Below are 20177 nucleotides of genomic sequence, written 5' to 3' on the forward strand. Positions count from 1 at the left end.
TTCCCTTAAGTAATTTATAGCCTCACTGAGGAGACAAGATTAGCATCTGTTATAGGAAATTCTAGGAAAATTAAGTGCTTAACTACAGAACCTAACCCCAAGTGCAGGGAAAGGATCGTGTAAGAGAGAGGACTTGACCTTGAACTTGAAAGAAGACTGGGATTTGTCCAGAAACAAAAAAGGGGCTAATTACAAGAGTATGAGAGTGGGAAAAGGTGGAGAGTCATAGTGAAAATGAAGCTGCTAAATTGGAATTGAACATGGCATGGCATGGTATGGGGAAATAATGGGGATAGAGCAGGCACTGAACAGACCAGCCTGACCTGAATGGAGGGATGGACGTTGGAGATTTAGAGAACAGTGGGAAATACTGTTGGATAGAATGGGTCTTGAATGCCAAACCATGGGCTATGAACACAGTCCTCAGGTCATGACATCATCTGGTCCAATGTAGTAGGCAATGGGAAGACTTTGTAGCTATCTGAGCATGAGAATGACCAGGTAAAAGCCCTAGACCATGCTATCCTTTGAAACAAAACCATAGAAATTCAACACAACATGACCTTAAACTCAGGCCCTCTTCAAATGTATTGTATTTTTATTTTCCTGATGAGTAGCCCATGCTCCTTTTCCTGATCTGGCTGCATACCATTTTATTGCTTTTGGAATTCACACCTCAGGGTGTAGGAATCCATTGCAAATATGTCCATGGAGATGTGTTTATACCATTTAACATGAGCCCTTTCCTAGATGTTCTTCTGGGAAATATTCAGTGTGGTAATGAAAAGAACAAGGCAACAAGGTGATGGATAGAATCCAGCTGGGCCTAGAATCAGGATGACTCCTCTTCCTGAGTTCAATCCAGGCCTCAGACATATACTAGATTTGTGATCCTGGGCATTTCACTTAACCTTGTTTACCTCATTTCCTCATCTATAAAATGAGCTGGAGAAGAAAATGACAAATCCCTACAGTGTCTTTGCCATGAAAACCCCAAATTAGGTCATGAAGATTTGGACAGAACCATAAAGACTGAACAACAATAATGAAAGGAGAACCTGATTTGTATCCAAAGGTTCTGGGTTCAAGTTCTATCTCTGCCATTTGTGTCATTTGAGGCAAGTCATTCAACCTCCCTGGGCCTCACTTTTTTTCTCTATAAAATCAGTATATTAATACTTTTTTTTTCAAACTCTTACTTTTTGCCTTAGTAACAACTCTTAGACAGAAGGGCAAGGGCTAAGCAAATGGGGTTAAGGGACTTGCCTAGCTATGAAGTATTCAAGGCTGAGTTTGGACCCAGGACTTCCCAACTCCAGGCCTGGCTCTCTATCTATTATGCCACCTAGCTGTCCTTAGGATTGTATATCCAGTCTCCTAGGATAGTTAAAAGGATAAAATAAGGTACTGTTTGTAAAGTGTTCTTGTAAAAGCAAACTAATGTTACTAACTAATATAAATACCTTATATAACAATGATGGTGAACCTTTTAGAGACTGAGTGCCCAAATTGCAACCCTCACACCACATGTCCCTCTGCTTTACCTCAAACAGGGGAGGGAGGAAGTGTTCCCATGTGGTTGCTGGGCAGAGGGGTGGGTGAGAAGAGACATGCCCTCTGGCATGTATGGAGAGGGGGAAGGGAGCAGCCCCCTCTGGCACATGTGCCATAGGTTCACCAACACAATTATATAATAACTATAACATGGAAATAGTATGCTTTATTTTTCACTCAACTAGTCTTTATTGCAAACCTACTTTGTGCAGGCCCTGTGGGAGAGGAAGGACAAAGAGAAATAAGGCAATTCTTACCTTTTTAGCCTACAGACCTGACTTCTACACATGAAAAAAGTAAGAAAAGCAAAACAAAAAAAGGATCCCATCAACCAGGGAATGTATGAACAAATTATGACATCTCTACAAAATGAAGTACTGTAAGAAATAATCATTCTCAAGAAGTTGTGGAAACATAGTATGACTAAGTGATAAAGAATGAAATAAGTTAAACTAGAAGCTCTCTCTCTTTCTCTCTCTACACACACACACACACACACACACACACACACACACACACACACATCTCTAAAACATAACTCTAAAAATACTAAAGGACAATAGTGAAAGGCAGCTACCAGACTGATGAATTCTTATGACCATTCTTGGTCCAGAGGAATGAGGGACTAAGGGTGCAAAATGCTATATGTATTGTCAGACAGAGCTGCTTAACTGTTTTTCTTTGCTACAAGTAAAAATTCAAATTTGAGATGATAGATATATTGGGAAAAAACTTGAAAAAAATGAAAGGAATAAATGAAACTTTAAAAAAATAAACTTTGTAAGACAGGAATATAGGTGTTAAGTAGATAGTATAGATAATGCTCAGAAATGGGAGGGGGAAAAGTCAAGGATATGATCTATTAAGGAAATATGGGTTTGTCAAAGCACCTTGATTTCCTATCTTATTTGTACTTTTATTGTCCCTCTGAAAAAGTAACCAGGAGAGGCACCATCATCTCCATTTTACAGATGAAAAAACTGAGACCTAGAAAGCTAATTTTCCCAGATTATAGAACCACTTAGTTAAAGAATTCAAGTCTCCTAACTCCCTTCCCTGAACTCCTTATATTTCTTCAAGCATCTAGGAGTCTATTTGCTTTTATTCCCCCCTTTCTTAATTTCATTTTTGTTATTATGAACTTGACAAACATCAGTGAATATGAATATGTCCCTATACAAAGAACAGAAAAAGAAGACTGCAAGTAAATCTGTTTGCCTCCTTTATTTTTAGCTTGTTATTTTGTTTCATTTCAGTCATGTCTGACTCTTAGTGACCTGATTCGGGAATTTCTTGGCAAAGATACTGGAGTGGTTTGCCATTTCCTTCTCTAGTTCATTTTATAGATGAGGAAAATGAGGCAAAAAAGTGACTTGCCCAAGGTCATGCATCTTGTTATTATCTTATATAGTTCAAATTTAATTTAGCAGTTCCAATACTGCCCTGATTGTCTGTGTTCTAAATAGCTACTTGGAAGAGATGCTCTCTGGATTCACAAGTTTTAAGTGTCAGATGTCCTGAAGCACTTTTTTTCTTCCTCAGAGGTTTTGTAGTTGTTTTTTTCCAACCTGACTAGAACCTAGCAGCCTAGACTATGGCGATGGCACCAGGCAGAAACAGGAAGTCACCTGTTGTCCATTATTATTGTCCAGGAGCACTTTCAGGAGAGGACAGCTCCCCAAGCATCCTGCCCCAGGGCTCAGACAATTGAAACCTTTGGCTAGAAATAGCTTTAATCCCAGAAGGCTGCTCCCCCCCTCCCCCAAAAAAAATAACAATTCTGCTACTCAGCAAGTCACTTAGCCCTGACAGAACTGATTACTGATTAGCTTCAAGGTGCCTTCTGACTCTCAGATCCTGTGATTAGGCATGAGAGCTCAAGAAAGGAAATGGCAAGCAGAAGATTTGTCATAAACCATTAATTTCAAATACCACTTTCAAGGGGAAGGCATGGACGTGAGAAGGGGCTACACATAGGCAAAGCTTCTAGTGCTTGTGAAGCCCCTATGAGTTCCTTTAAGGCAGAATTTGTGTCTTGTCTATATTTGCTGTCCTGAATCCAGAGAAGGTGCTCAGAAAATGCTTGCTTGATTGATTCAGCTGTTGGGTTTGTTTCCAGCTGTGTTGGACGAATCAGTTAGCCTAAAGCCTTGTGCTTCCATTTTCCATGGAGACAGTGGTATAAGTTAGTAGTCTGTTCTGAAATGATCTAAAGATAAATGCTGAGTCTATTCAGCGACCCAAGTGCCACTTCCTCATAATGACACAATTTGATGTTCAGCCAAACCAATTCCTGCAAAATATGCCCTCTCTACTTTTCAACCCTTGGGCACTTCGAGGAAAATCAAACTTGTGATTCTAGTCCACAGATGTCAGTATTGTCCAATGAGGGAACTGATTGGCATCCAGGTAACTGAGCCTGGCTTTGGGTTTTCTTATCAGAAATTTTCATTGCTTTGAACTAGTTCCTAGCCTTCAGCCCCACTTCAAAAGAACAACCACAACCACAACAACCACAGCAGCAGCAGCAACAACAACAAGAACAAGTAGAATTCAAGAAAGGAAAAGTTGGAATCTTATCAGACTCCTGCAAGTGAGAATAAGTTTTTGATTTGGATTTTTCTTCTCAGCTGAGATTGTACTGTAGGGCCAGAGTTAAACCTAGAAGAGACCTTTGAAATCATATCATCTCATTTCCTCATTTTAAATAAGGGGAAACTGAGGTACAGATGGGGGTAAGGGAATCACTCAAGGTCACATGAGTAACAAATGGCAGATACAGAATTTTAACTCAGGTCCTGTGACAACAAAACCATGCCACCTGACAGAAGGAGCATCAGTCCTACCTCTATGCCCTTGTCCTGGGTACCAGAATGATTAGCAGTTTGAGATTTTGTCATTCTTTTGACCCGAATAATAGGAATACATAGAACTGGTTGCAGACCTTGTAGACCTTCTGGTCCAATTCTGTTATCTGACTTTACATAGGAAGGGCAGCTAAAACATATTCAGAATACCTTCTACACAGGCAGGAGAAGGTCTAGACACCATCCTGGTGAAATAATTCAGGATGATTATACCTTTTGGTCAGATAAGGGAGAGATAAGTACTCCAAGAAGTTAAATGACTAAAACTGGGTCATGCAAGTGAGTCAGAAGGAGAACTGGGACTGACCTCCAGAGTACCTTTCTTCTAAGGAGCCATATTTACATGAATTAACACTACTAGTAATAATAGCTAACATTTTTATCGCATTTACTATATATAAACTTACTATATAAAATAAACCAGAGAAGGAAATTACAAACCATTGCAGTGTCTTTGTCAAGAAAATCCCAAATGGGGTCACAAAGAATCAGTCATGACACAAATGACTGAACAATAATAAAAAATGTGCCAGGCACTATGCCAAGTGTTTTTACAATGATCTCATTTGGTCCTCCCAATAAGCTTGGGAGGTAGGCACTATTATTATTATGCCCACTTTACAGATGTGGAAACTGAGAGAAACAGAGGTAAAGTGACTTGCCAAGATCTGAATTCAGTTCTTGTTTACACTACATATAGCTCTTTATCCACTGTGCCTCTCAGTGCCCCCTCCCCCCCCATTATAATTACTATCATGGTCTCAATATAGGCTGTACTTTCCTCCCAATTCTGGTATATATAAGCCTCAAGTGTGATCTGTAATTAGAGTATTTGTTATAGTACATAGCTAGATAGACAGATAGGTAGATATAGAGATATAACTATATATATACCCATGTATAAAGGAAGCCTGGTGTAGTGGATAGAGAGCTGCTGGTCTCAGACTCCAGGAGATCTGGATTCAAGTCCTTCCATGATTAAGGCCTGAATTAAGATGGTAGCTATGGGCATAGAAGTCAGATGCAAGAGATGTAATAGAGGTAGAAAAAAAATATGATCTGGCCCCTGATTGGATATGCGAGATGGAAGAAAGTGAAGAGGCAAGGATAATATGGAAGTTATAAACTAGGGAGTACAGATAGATGATGGCGCCTTCAACAGAAATGGGCAAGTCTGGAAGAGGAAAAAGGGAGAAAGATAATGAGTTCTGTGTTTAAGATATCTCTGGGACTTCAATTTTGAAATATACAAAAGGCAGTTTTTGATGAAAGATTGAATTTCAGGGGAGAGACTTTTTTTGGGGAAAAAATATATAGATCTGCAATTCATCTGGTGAACTTATTGTGAGAATGTAAAGAAAAAAATGGCCTAGAACAGAATTTTGGAGAATATCCATTGTGAGGGAATATGATACAGATCATAACTCATCAAAGGAGCCAAAGAAGAAGAGATTAGACTGATCAGAGGAAAATCAAGAGATTACCCTAAAAAAAAAATCCAGAGGATGGTCAGTTGTGTCAATTGCAGCAGAGATCAAGTAGGGTGAAGACTGAGGAAAAACCATCAAATTTAGTGATTATGAGAATGTTGGTAACTTTGGAGAGAGCAGTTGCAATTAAGTAATAAGGTCAGAAACTGGATTGCAAAGGTTGAAGAGTGAGAATGAGAGGAGAAGGTAGAGGTTCAAGTGTAAACAGCTTTTTCAAGGAATTTGTCTGAGAATGGTGGGAAAGATTCATGGCAGTACCTTGAGATTGATGGGAGGATCTTGATGAAGGGATGTTTTAGAACAGGGGAACATGGCAGTAAAAAAGGAACCAGAGAAAGGGAGAAGTTACAGTTTTGAGAGGAAATAATAGGGAATATGATTTTAAAAGATACAGATGTGGGGAAGAATAAATTTTGGAAAATCTTGAGAATACACTTGTGGCTCGAGATGGTGAAAAGTATCCTTGTATGGGAGTGGAATGGATCACAGACTCCAATGGAGAATTTTTTTTCCCATTAGTCCTTGCAAAATGTTTGTCTGATAGGAAGAGGATCCTAGGAAATAGAGGAATCAGGCCTTGCATTTTCTGCTCTTATAAAATGACACTCTGCTGAAGAGGTAGGGCTATTTTGCAAAGATAAGCATTCTCTTTTCACTGTCCTTTCAAAGCTTACAGGTGAGATATCTCTGGAGGGAGATTCTTTTTGTAAAATCCTATTGATGTCCCTGTGGCTTAAACTTGAGCTATATCATATACAAAATACAAATAACTACAAATTCAGTTCAGTTTTTAAAAAAATTAACTTTCCCACCTCCCCTCAATGAATATTTTTAAAGCCTGCTGAATAAAGTCATAAATACATCACGGCAAAGTTCAATAAAACAGATTTCTACTATGGTCATGTCTTAGAATATGTTTCATGCTGATGTGAAGTTCATTACCTCTCCGTGAGAAAGCCAACGGTATGCTTCATCTTCATTCCTTTGGACTCATGGTTAGAGTTCTAAAGTATATGAGTTGTAGTTTTTTCTTCTTCATAATATTATCATTGTAGAAATTGTTCTACTCACCTTGCTCCTTACTGATTCATACAGATCTTCCCAGTTTCCTCTGAAACTGCCTATAATATGCCATTACATTCTATACCACAATTTATTTAGCTATTCCCCAAAAGTTGGCTATTCCCTTAGTTTCTGATTTTGGGTTACCACAAAGAGAACCTCTATAAAGATTTGTATCCATATAAACTCTTTTGCTTTTGATTTCTTAAGGAATATAGGCCTAGTAGTTTGTGGCATAGTGGGATCAGAGGGTGAATATAGTTTAGTAGTTTGCAGAGCATAGTTCCAAATTGCTTTCTAGAATGAGCTCCATCGGCAGTGCAGTGCATAGAGGTGTTTATTTTCCAGCATCTCTTTCACCATTTTTCATTTTCTTCTTTTGTTATCTTTGCTGTCTGATAGGTTAAAAGCAGAACTTCAGAATTATTTTGATTTGCCTTTTTTTCATGATTGTTGATATCTTGGATTTATTTCTTCCTTTAAAAACTTTGTGTCCATATCCTTTGACCATTTATCTATTGGGGAATAGCTTACTCTTAAAAATTGTAATCAATTACTTCTCTATCTTGGATATGAGACCTTTATCAAAGAAAGTATGCAAAGATTCTTTCCCTAGTTTCCTGTTTTTCTTCTGATTTTATATTATATTAATTTATAGAAAAACTTTAAATTTTATGCTATTTTCTTTTGTGTGATTCTACTATTTGTTTGGTCAACTCTTTTCTGTCCATAGATATAGAGAGTTGTTTCTTCTTTGTTCCTCTAATTTGTTTTTATGACCTTTTATATTTAGGTTATATACCCACGTGGAGCTTATCTTGGTACAAGGCACAAGATATTGGTCAAAACTTAATTTCTTCCAGAATGCTGTCCAGTTTCTTCAAATATTTATTCAACACCTGTTTTTATCTCAGTTCAAGTCATTTTTTTTAAAAAAATTACATTAAATTAGATTTTAGAAAAATTTTATTTTCAGTTCCAAATTCTTGACCTCTCCCTCCTCCCACCTTTCCTTAACTTATTGAGAAGTCAAGAAATAAGATACCCATTATACATATGAAGTCATGCAAAATATATTTCCACATTAGCCATGTTTCAAAAGGAAAAAACCCCATAAAAATAAAGAAAGTGTAAGAAATTATGTTTCAACTCATACTCAGATTCTAGAGGTGGAGAGCATTTTCTGTCATTATTCTTTTGGGTTGGTTGTGGATAATTGTATTGAGCAGAGTTGCTAATTCTTTCATAGTTGATTGTTGTTATTATATTGCTGTTACTTTATACAATGCTCTCCTAGTTCTGCTCATTTTACTTTGTGTCAGTTTATATAAATTCCCAGATTTTTCTGAAATCATCCATTTTGTCATTTCTTACAGTACAATAGAATTCCATCACAATCCTATTCCACAACTTGTTTGGCCATTCACCAGTTGATGAACATCTCAGTTTCTGATTCTTAAGCACCTTCTAAGACACTGTGCTAGGGATACATGCAAAAATTTGACCTCCCTTGGACTATAAGGAGGTTTTCTTTTTGTGTGACCATAGCAAAGTCCTTTAACTTCATTTTTTTTCACCTGTAAAAGGGGGGAATGTAATTTAGATAACCCAAGGACCCTTTCAGATCTAAAACAATGATCTTACGTAGAAAATAGCACATTCAGAGGATCATAGAATCATAGACTTTTGTGGCTGAAAATTGACTGCTTTCCATTATGAATTAGAAGTGTTTTTCTCAAGTCTCACCAGAAATTAATGGTAGAACTGGGAATGGTCCCCACAGCTCTCTGTCTAGCATGCTTCAAATTCTCTGTTTTCTCTCCTTTTTTCTTCCCCTGTAACTGTGTGCTCTCTCCCTGTGGGTGGGCGGAGGAGTATTACCTGTAGGTTCCACCAGATTTGGGGTGTAGATAGGCTTTGCTCCAGAGCTCCTGGGGATGTTACTGGAAGGAACTTGGGTGGGTCAGACCCTCTCAAGCCAAATACCTACCCTTGCCAAGGGGGCACAGAGCCAAGGAAGTGAAACTTTCTAGTGACTCCCTAATTCTCCATATTCTGGGCTGCTGTTCAGAATTGCCAGTGGCTGGAGCCTGTGCTTCTTTGGCAACAAGTCAGACCTTTTCTTCATCACCTTCTGGATGCCTGCAAGGAATTCAGAAAAGGGATGAGTCAGACTAACATATAATTGGATCCCTATCCTTCAGAACCAAGGGAACTCCCACCTCTTCCATGAAGCCTTCTCTACTTAGTCTCACTCTCTTTTCTTAGAGAGGCAGCATTTTGTACTGAATTTGGTGTTAGAGGATTTGGGGTCAAATTCTGTTTTTTTTCCATTTGCTATTTCTGTGACCTTGGGCAAATGAGTTTATTGTTCCAGTCCTCAATTTCTTATCTGCAAAATAGGGGGCACACTAGATGTTCTCTGAGGTCCTTTTCAGTTTTGGAATATGGATCCCAGAATTTGATTTCAGACTTTAATTTAAATTCTGTTGTAGACATTCAATTGCTAAAATCATCATAACAGGCCCCATATCATTATTTTCCCCCTAGAAGTTGGATATGAACTCTAGTTTTCTTTTCCTTCTTATTTTTTACCCTGCATCATTATTTAATTGACTCACAGGCCTAGTTTTCCTAATTGGACTGCAAAGTCATTAAGGTCCTGAATCACAAATCTTTTCTTTTTTAGATAAGATTGTAAATTTTAGAACTGGAAAAATCATCTATTCTAATCCCCTATTCCCTCATCCTACCACCCCCGTATCCCCCCCATTTAACACATGAAGAAATGAAGGCTTAGATGTAAAGTGACTTTTTAAAGATCATACAGAGTGTTACTGGCAGAATTAGGACTAGTGGCAAGATCTAACTCCTAGTCCAGGTATCATTTAATTATAGGACCAAGATCTTTTATCCCAGAGCATTGAATGTAGCACTTCGAGTTTTACAAAACACTTTACAAATGTATTATCTTACTTGATTCTCATAACAATGTTGGAGGGTAGATGCTATTATGATCCCCATTTTATAGATGAGGAAACTGAGGCATGGAACAATAAAATGGTTCTCCCAGGGTTACACAGCTCAAAAGTATCTGAGGTTAGATTTAAATAGACAACTTCCTGACTTAACAGTCTTCTATCCACTCCATCGCCTCCCTATAAAATGTTTGTGGTTGGAGGTAGCAGTAGGCAGTTAATAAATTCTTGCAAATGAGAAAAATGTGGTATACTCCTAACCAAACACCTCTCATCCTCACTTTTACTTTGTCCCACCATCACCAAGACAAAACCACCGATAGCCCCCCCCCCCACCATAGGATTATAATATCATAGAATTCAGAGTTGGAGGTGGGGTGGGGAGCAGAACACACCTTACAGATCAGTCCAGCCCTGACCTGTTAGAGATGAGACTCAGGAAAAGGAAATGACTTCTAAATTGGCATAAAGAGTAAATAGTAGGGGGCAGCTGGGTAGTTCAGTGGATTGAGAGCCAGACCTAGAGATGGGAGGTCCTGGGTTCAAATCTGGCCTCATATACATCCCAGCTGTGTGACCCTGGGCAAGTCACTTATCCCACATTGCCTAGCCCTTACTGCTCTTCTGTCTTGGAACCAATACACAGTATTGATTCCAAGACAGAAGGTAAGGATTAAAAAAAGAGAGAGTAAATAGTAGAGCCAGGGTAGCGGGGGTATATTGGGGTCCTGAATTCAAATCTGATCTCAGACAGTTCCTAACAGTGGGACTCTGCACAAGTTACTTATACTTCATTGCCTAGCCTCTACCATTCTTCTTGGAGCCAACATGCAGTATTGATTCTAAGATGGAAGATAAGGGTTTAAGAAAAAAATAAAAACAACACTGCAAATAGTAGAGCATTAGGCAAATTCTTTTTTAAAATTCTTTTTTAAATCAACTTTTTCAATTCCACGTAGAAACAATTTTGACAATTATTTGCTGACATTTTGCTACTCAGAGTCTCACTCTCCTGCCCGCCCTGCTGCAATAAATGGTTTGATATAGGTTATGTCAGTGCTTTCATGCAGTAGATATTTCCACATTCCTCATGTCATGGCTAAAGACATACCACATATACAAAACAAAACTCATGAAGGAAATAAAATGAAGGATGATGTGTTTTGATCAGCAATCAGATTCCAACAGTTCTTTCTTTAGTTGTCGATAGTGGAGTTTTAAAAAGTATTATTTTTTATTATAAGTCCCTTGTGGTCATCTTAGAACCCTGTTTTGCTGATAATATTTTTGTCATTCACAGTTAATTATTGTACAATATTTCTCTCAGACTACATATACTGATCTCCTGGTTCTGCTCATTTCACTTTGTATCAGTTCGTCTCATTCTTTCCAGGTTTTTCTGATCTCATCTTATTCATCCCTTCTTATGGCATAATAGGTTTCCATTACAACCATATACCACAGCTTGTGCAGCCATTCCCCAATTGATGGACACCCCCCTCAGTTTCCACATAGGCAGATTCTATCCTGTAGCAAGAGAGATAGGGACAGGACTTGTGATTCTATTGGTATAGGGAAGTCTCAGAGGAGGAAATTCCCTCTACCAACATGCCAACTCCTTCTTTGAAAGTTAAGATTTTAGAGAATTGCCTAGAACCCTGCGAGATTAAGTGATTTGCCTAGAACTGTGCAGCTACCATGTGTCAGGGGGAAAACCTTTTAAGATCAGTCAGAAAAAAATTAACATATACAACATATCCTGGAAGGTATATGTGGGAAGAGGGGCTGCTTTACAGAGGTCAGTTTACATCACATGTAGCTTTTTCAAGAGTATACATATTGCAAGATGGAATTTGCCTATAACCTTTACATCACCAAGATAAATGGCTCATAAGAAAACACTAAAGAAGAATTCTTTTTTGACCAAAAAAATAAAGTGGGAGTAACTTGGTATAATGACTGAAAGAGGGAGCACTCAGCACCCCATCAGTCAGGTGAGGAGGGAGCTCCTTAGTGACAACAGCAGAATTCACTGATTCTACTCAACAATTTTCTCAACTCCATGAAAACTGCCTACTTGCGACCTCCATGCAACTATGTGTTTTACGGAGAGAATACATGGAAAAACCCTGGAAAGCAGGTAGCCTTAGCCTTGTCCCTTTGTCTCCTAATGGCTCCGACTTCTTAGGACAGAATGCCAAGGTGGTAGCCTTTGGGGTAACAGAGGGCATGATTCAATTTAATACAAAGGTTTATAAATCACCTCTTCTGTGTCCATCTTTGTCCTGGGCACCAAATGCAAATACAGAGCAAGAAGATTTCTTTGAGGAGCTTTACAAATCTGGTTGAAGGAGGAGAGAAAACAGAAATTCTCAAGGACGTGCTAGAGAGCATTTGCCATGGATATTATAGCAGGATTCCTACACAGAGCCATAGGTTGGATTAAATCCCATCAAGTGCTTCCTAATTTGAGATTCTATATGAATCAATTAGAAACAATAAGACCTAACATGTATTATGCAGTGGTGAGCTGGTAAATGTTTAAAAACTGCTCTCATTAAGTTTAATCTGCATTATTCATATTTTCTCCATCACTTTCTTCAGTCTAGACAATCAATAAAACAGTAAATCAAATCCTGATGTGTAGTACTGGCTGATCTTGAAGTGCAAAGGCTCTCAGTGAAAATTTAACAATTCCCTCATCCCGGCACACTCCTGGTATTATGGCAAGTACAGATTAGAAAAGATGTGGGAAGAAAAAAATTTTTTAAAGAAAGAGGTTGATATGGGAAAGTATAGTCAGGGTAAGTGTCATGGGAAAATGGAATTAGAGCTGGGCCTTAAAGATATACCATTTAGCTAGTCATAGTGGAGCAGGAAGGTGTTCTGAATAAGGAAAATATCATGAGCAACTGCTTGGAGGAGGTAGGAACTAATGTAGTGTGGTATAAATTAAAAGAAAAGTAACTGGTATGGAGGGCACATACAAAATATTTAGACTCAGAATTTCAGTCAGATCAGATCTTAGACACCATCTAGTCTAATTATGCCTGAATAAGAATCCCCTCTAAAATACCCCCCAGGAGACGGTCATCATATCTTTTGTCTGAAGAATTCTAACAAAGAGGAGCCAACTCTATCCATTCTCCTTTTGAGTAGATCTAATTGGTAGGAAGTTTTTTCTTACATTAAGCCTAAGTCTTCTTCTCTGATGATTTCAACCCATTGGGCCTAATTTTACAAGAGAGGGAGGTAAAGTCATCCAAACTGGTGATTTGGGCAATATGTATAGCAAAACCAGCCAGACGGTTAACATTCATTGGTATCTTTCATTAATAATTTGTTGGATTCTTGCATATTTCAAAGATTGTGTAAGCTTTGTTCTTTAGGGCTTAATGGAACCAAAATTCTCACATTTGGTCCCATAGAATCCCTTACATTCCTTGTGGAAATCCTGAGATGAGAAGCATGCAGCTATAGCTAGATATCCTCAAATATAGACAGGTATCCCCACTCTGACTCCTCTTCTGCTGCATTCCTACTGTCATTAATAATGAAGGGCCACCATGATATTTTCTTTAGGTGCCAGGGCACCTGTTTCAGAGCTATTTTATACCTTCTTGTTTTCATCCTCACCATCTAATTAATCCTTAAATAACTCTGTGCTGGGGAGGGGACAGATTTTATTGCCCCAGTTTTATGGGCAACAATTAGAGTCATAGAAAGGCTAAGAAACTCAGCCAGAGTCATACACTGAGTTAGGATCAAACAGCCGTCTCCTCACTTGTCCTGCTGGGATGCTTCTCCTTCACTTCCTTCCTGGGAGTGAGAACTTTCCTGGTGCGAGGAAGAGCGTTGGACTGTAAGTTAAGAAACTGGGTTCTAGTTCAAACTCTGCTATTGGCTAACTCTGCATTTTGCGGTCAAGTTCCTGAATGTTTCAGGGTCTCAGTTTTCTCAACTGTAAAGTGAGGAAAATAGCATTATCTTAAGGAATTGTCATGAGAGTCATATGAAATAATATATATATAAATATATATTTTATTATATATAAATAGAGATATTTATATATAAATAGAGATCTATATATGTGTATATATATGTATATATATATATATATATATATATATAGCACTTTGTAAACTGTAAGACACTATTTAAATGTGGGCTGATATCAACTAAATCCTTTCCACTCCTTTGTGAATCACTACTGCCTCCACCGCCCAAGGATGGATGGCCTATTGGTTTGTATTGCTCTCTAGTTGTCTTTCATGTGTGCATACTTTGTCTTTCCAACTAAATGGTGAGCTCCTTGATGGCTGGCACCCTCTTCCCTCTTGTGTCTACCCCAGGGCTCAGCAGAGGGCTGGCCATGAAAGTTAGGGTTCTGTACATAAAATTTCCTGAACTGAATTGAAGCCTTCTATGTGAAGATCCTGAATCTTCTTCTGCAAACTTTATACTCTGACTGGTCCTAATGTTCTAGGGCTTTTAGGGGATTGCACTAACATTGTTTTTATACTTGGTTTCTCTTCTTCTGCTATAAACACCACGAGAGCAGGTTCCATGTCCTACTCATCATTGTATCCCCCACTATAGTCAGTCAATTACTATTTGCTGAATAGATGAGTGAGTGAATCTGGAAGGTGTGTAGGTACGTAGGCTAGATTGCAAATTCTCTGCAAAAATGGGTACAATTCGGATCTTCAGGGGAGAGAGAGAACATAATCTTAGCACTGTTAGAGGAGGCACACAGTTCATGGCTGTGCCAAACTTCTGATTCTGCTGGTCTGACCATACTCTAGGCCAGTGGGTCCCACTTAGATGCTCCCAAAGGGTTTGCACTAAAAATGCTTTTGTTGTTGTTATTGTTCAGTCATATCCAACTCTCCATGATCCTGCTAGGGTTTTCTTGGTGAAGATTCTGGAGTGATTTGTCATTTCCTTCTCTGGCTCATTTTACAGATGAGAAAACTGAGGCAAATAGAATTAAGTGACTCACACTGGGTCACACAGCTAGTAAGTGTCTAAGGCCAGATTTGAACTTTGGAAGATGAGTCCTCCTGACTCCAGGCCTGGCACTCTATCCACTGTGCCCCCTATCTGCCTCACTTTAGGAAGCCAGGCTCAATTAACCTCTTTTCCTGTGCTAAGGGTATTTACTTAGCACTTCAGCTACCCTTGGATATGACCAAGCTGTTCTCTCCAAGAATTAGCCAGAATTGGTGGTAACTAAGTGGCTCAGTGTATTGAGAGCCAGGCCTAGAGAGGGAAGGTTCTAGGTTCCAATCTGTACTCAGACACTTCCCAGCTGGGTGACCCTGGGCAAGTCACTTAATCCCCCTTGATTCTAAGACAGAAGGTAAGGATTAAAAAAAGGGGGGCGGGTTTGGCCAGAATTCAGTCTTTAGCCTCAATACATGCTGCATAAATACTTCTACCTATTCTGATTCCTCTTAATGCATAGCTGTAACTTTAGGTTCCTTTTTTCTCCTGTCTATGTCCAGTTCTATCACTCATTTACTATGTATTCTTTAACTAATGTCTCTGTTGACTCATAAAGTAGTTATTGATCCCTGTATCTTGCTCCAGAGGAGTACAAGGGGTTAATGAGCCATTTTTGAGTCTTCCTATCCTTTTCATAAAGGAGGGGAGAGCATAAATATGCAGTAACCTTCCTGGGCATATATTCACTTCTGAATCCTTCTCTTTTGTTTTCAGACACCAGAGCCAGTAGAACCCTCACCAGGTGACCTTGAGTTGGAAGACACCCAGCTCCTGTCCTCCACGGTAGACCTCGAGAAGCAAAGACTGAGCCAGGAGACGGACGAGGATTACTTTGAGACCCAGTCTCACCAGAGCGAGTGTCCATCAGAGGTCAAGACTGAGCCATTTGAAAGTGCTTCTGATACTGACTCACTGCCCAGTGACATCCCAGCAGAAACCTGCTCTGGTTCTCAGCTCCTGGCCTGTGAGAAGGAAGCAGCATGCAATGGAGCTTCTGATATTGGGGCAGCCAGTTCTCTGCAGGAATTTCATTTGGTCAATGCCCAGAGGCTTGGAGGAGAGCAACAAGTGGACTTTCCTCCTGACTTAAAGGGATCTGCTGGCAAAAGCGAACTCCTCATATCCTCTTCTGGAACTGGGAAGGGACAGACAAAAGAGACAGAACCATCCAGGCTAGGGCAGGACCCCCAGTTGCCTTTTGAATCTCCACTGGTGACCATCCCTCTACGAACCAAGATTGGCTCAGACGGCAGCAAAGAGGATAGTAGCTGCCAACCAGCCAAGGAGGTAAAAGTGAAGGACTCTGCAGGCATCTCAGACCCTCTTCTTGAGGAACCCAAATCAGAAAGCTTCTTGAGTGCTGCAGCACCCCATCTATTTCCCTTCTGGTCTTGCAAATGGGGCCGGAGTTTGTCAGATAGCTTGCTTGAGAAAAAGAAACGAGGCTCCAAAGGGAACAAAGAGAAATCGACATCCCGTCTTTGGCATGGGTCAGTGCCTCACATAGATTGTCCCAGGAGGAAACTGTATGATAGTGAAACCTCTTTATTTTCAAGAACAAGGAAGAAAATTCCAGAGACAAGAAAAGAAACAGACTTGCCCTTATACCCATTCTGCTTACAACTGCCCCATTGTACCCCAGTCAAAACCTCTAACCTCTCATGGACTAAACTATGGCACAGTGTTCCAGAAAATATTGGTTCTCAAAGCAAGGGACCTTCGGAACACTGCTGTCAGTGTCCAAGTGCACTTAGGAGGAACAGATCTCTGGCAAGTTTCTCCACAGGACAGCCTGAGAGCTCCAGGAGAAAACACTTTGTCAAGTTTGGGAGCCTTTCGAAGGGAGCAAAAAAAGTAGACCAAGCTCTAAGGATACACATTATTACTTCCGGTGCCTGCCCAGACCCTGTGCCTAGTCAGCTCCCACATCCACCCACTACTCCCCAAAGGGGTGATACCAGTCCCCAGGGTCAGCCAGAACTCCATGCTTTTAACTTAGAAAGGGGCCTGCCCGTGGAAGACCTCAAGCTGAAAGGCTGGTCAGGGCATGATTCAGAGCACAGAGCACAGAGAAATCAGTGCCAGATTTCTACATACCCCACATCAGAGTCATTGAGCATCAATGCTGAGGAACTGCCGGGGCCCACCAATTGCAGGTCTAAACACGACAGAGTTGCCCATGAGTTGCTTCGTGGCATCGATGCTACCTCCAAAGCTGCCAGTGTGGACGATAAACAAAGGCATCCCGTAGATATTTCTGTCAAGACAGGAAATCAAACCAGTAATTATACAGCCAGGGATATTCCAAATGAGAAAATAAGTCTCTCCCCTGACCTCAAGCAAATTGAGCCTCAATCCCCAAGTCATCGGAGCAATAGAGACCTGATGGGTTGTTCTGGACCGAATCTGAGTTCAGATGATCCAGAGAAAGCATTGAAATCAAGTGAAAGAGACATCGCAAAGGAGGAGGTTATGGTGCCCGATCCCAGCTGTGGAAGCTGCGCATCAGGAGATTATTCTGAAGTGACTTTGCTAGAAGTCAGCACTGAGGAGGAACAAAATGCTTCTGGGTCAGCAGATAAGACCACACCCCCTCCAGCTTTCCAGCGGCCCCAGGCCAAGTCAGAGAAAAACCCCAAGGGCAAAGCAAGCCTTATCATTATAGCTGTGGAGCAGAAGGGTTTGCAGGCTACCAGGCGGAAACCAAATCCTGCAAATTCTGTTTCAGAAATTAGACCAAGTGGGACCCTTGGAAGCTTCCAGGAGGAAACCTCTGAATCACTCAGTGATGCCAGCTCAGCTCTCTGTGGGCTTAATGGGGCTGAGGAAGTAGAGACGAATGGCAGTGAATGGAGGCTACATGAACCCACTGTCCCAGAAAGCAAAGAAGACTCCCTGGGGGTGAATGTGCCTGGAGAGAACACAGACTGGGAACAACAGGTCACTGAGGAAACAACCTTAGAAGAAACTCAAGGCCCTGATGCTGACTCAAAGGAGGAGCCCCTGGGTAGAGTTGATTTGCTTTTGGAAAAGACTTGTCCACCAGGAAAGGATTCGAGCATCCTAGGAGTTGAGTCCTTCCACTCAGGGACCCTGAGGGTGCATAGAGATGATGGAATGAATGACCACTCAGAAGAGGAGCTATTAGTTGGTAGCCAGGACTCAGAGGCCAGACTTAATACAAAGCAAGTGGATTTAGCTCCAGAGAAAGAGAGGGAACATGACATTTGTATGAACCATTTGACAGATGCCACTCAAACATCTGCGGGTCTAAACCTCCCTGATGCAGCCTTGAGAGACACCACTAATGCAGAAAACATCTCTAAAGGGAGGGGAGTTGAAAGGGAGACTGAGGACTTCAAGCCACTGAGCCCTAGGGATGATTTTCCCAATTCAGAAACCAACTTGAGCTCCATCTTAGAGGAAGGAGAAGTTGGTGAGCATAATAGCCATAGCCTCCCAATGGCCAAGGTCTTTCCCAGTCAAGAAAAAAACTTAGACCCAAATGCTTCTGAACTCCTTGACCCTGGTTTTGGCAACATCAACTGTGAAGAACTGGAGGCTCCTTCCAATAATGTCAGCGTCTACAAGGCTTCACCAAAAGGGGGCAAGACTGGCATAGCCGGAAGGCCCTCCAGGTTCCTTGTTTTTCCCAAGATGACCTCCTTCAAAAAAAATAAAACCTCGGGGGCTGAACATTTTCTAGGTAGCAGCACCCACCCCAGCAAGGGGAAGGCTGAAGATGTAGATGTGGGTAAAGATGATGGGGTACAGCAGGGCTTTCAGGCACCAAATACCGATTTGCTTAGCATGATCACACTGAACAAGGAGAGCAGCATCCTGGAATATTCAGATGAAGAAATGAATGAGAAACGTCCATTTAATCGGATTAGTTTAAGGAGAGCTTCTGGGCCTGGCAGGATTCCTTTGGAAGACTTAGACACCAGTATTCCTGATACAAGCGTAAAATGTGATAGGGAAGGGGAAGGAGAAAAAGGAGGCAGGTTAAGCTTAACAGACAGTAGTGAGGCAGAGATGCCAGAAGATTCTGTTCCCAGACGGCTGTCCTCTGAAAGTAATGAATTGAAGCGATTCAAAAACACAGAAAAAAAAATCAGGACAAGGTTTGCCCTGGCTCAGAAATCTTTTTCTAACTTCTTTGAGCCCAAGGGTCTGGAGAAGGAGAACACTGATCAAAGTTCTAAAGGTTCCCTTAAGACTGAAAAGGAGAAGACCAAAGTCCGCCAAAGCTCTTGGAAAACATTGCTGAAAGGCAAAGAAAGTGATGGAATGAGAAGACCAGCCTTAGCCAGCCTGGCTCAGTCCCGGCTAGTCCTGCGGTCCCCCAGCTACCCCCTACAAGGGGTCAGTGATGAGGGTGGAAAACTAACCCAGGACAGGGAGGGGCAGGCCAATGAGCAAACGCTTCTAAGTGTCCCCTATGTCCCTCTGCAAGTCCCCGGCTCTCCCATGCCAATCAGGGATGTGGCATCACCAGATCAAAGGAGAAAAAGTGAACCAGTCATCAAATGCATGACCACCCGAGAGAGCGGAGAATCCTTGGGGGGAAGTTTGGCTGTCTCTCCTGCGGAAGCGTGGCTGAAATCACCCGGCACCCCCTCGATCCATCAAATCTTATCCTTTAGCTCCCCCTGCTCCCCAGTGTATGACAGCAAGGACATGCCCTGCAAGCCAATGAGTCCCAAGCCGCAGAGCCCCAGGCCCAATGCTCAGCGCAGAAGCTTCCAGTACTCTGGAAGGGTCAATGCCATCTCCATGATTTCTCTGGGGAACTGCTACAGCACAGAGGGCAGTCCTGAGGCCCCCGAGAGGCCAAAGACCCTCAAACCTCGAGCCACCTTCCTACTTTCCCTACACGACTTGGACCAGGAGTGCCAGAAAGAAGAGAGTGGGGTAAGCACCCTGTCTCAGGGCAGCCTGGCCACAGCCTCCTCTACGCAAGAGGCCCTGGAAAGCAAGGTGAGTCACTGCAGAATCGCGCGGGCTGGGTGTGCATCCTCTTCCAGAGGCATGTGGCTGCTTAAGAGTGAGGTCTGCCTTTTATGAATGAATGAGAGGTCAAATCTAGAATCCGAGAACACCACGGATGTCCCCCAGAGACAGACAGCACCATGGTCCACCCAACCACCAATTAGGCAGACTTGCATCTAATCAAATTAGATTCTGAGTAGAGCGCCATGCGGTGGAAAGGACGCTGG

General features: G+C 41.2%; 1 protein-coding gene across 7 annotated transcripts in view; it reads left to right on the forward strand.

The window, feature by feature from the left end:
• The window catches only part of ARHGEF4 (Rho guanine nucleotide exchange factor 4), a 518865-nt gene that overhangs the window by 252175 nt on the left and 246513 nt on the right, over positions 1 to 20177 (forward strand). For all 7 annotated transcript variants that reach the window (XM_056793688.1, XM_056793685.1, XM_016433561.2 and 4 more), the window contains one exon: positions 15673 to 19938. In XM_056793688.1, the coding sequence (XP_056649666.1) occupies positions 15673 to 19938 (4266 nt within the window). The remainder of the gene's footprint in view (positions 1 to 15672; positions 19939 to 20177) is intronic.

Source organism: Monodelphis domestica, chromosome 4 (assembly GCF_027887165.1).
Source record: "Monodelphis domestica isolate mMonDom1 chromosome 4, mMonDom1.pri, whole genome shotgun sequence".
Lineage (NCBI taxonomy): Eukaryota > Metazoa > Chordata > Mammalia > Didelphimorphia > Didelphidae > Monodelphis > Monodelphis domestica.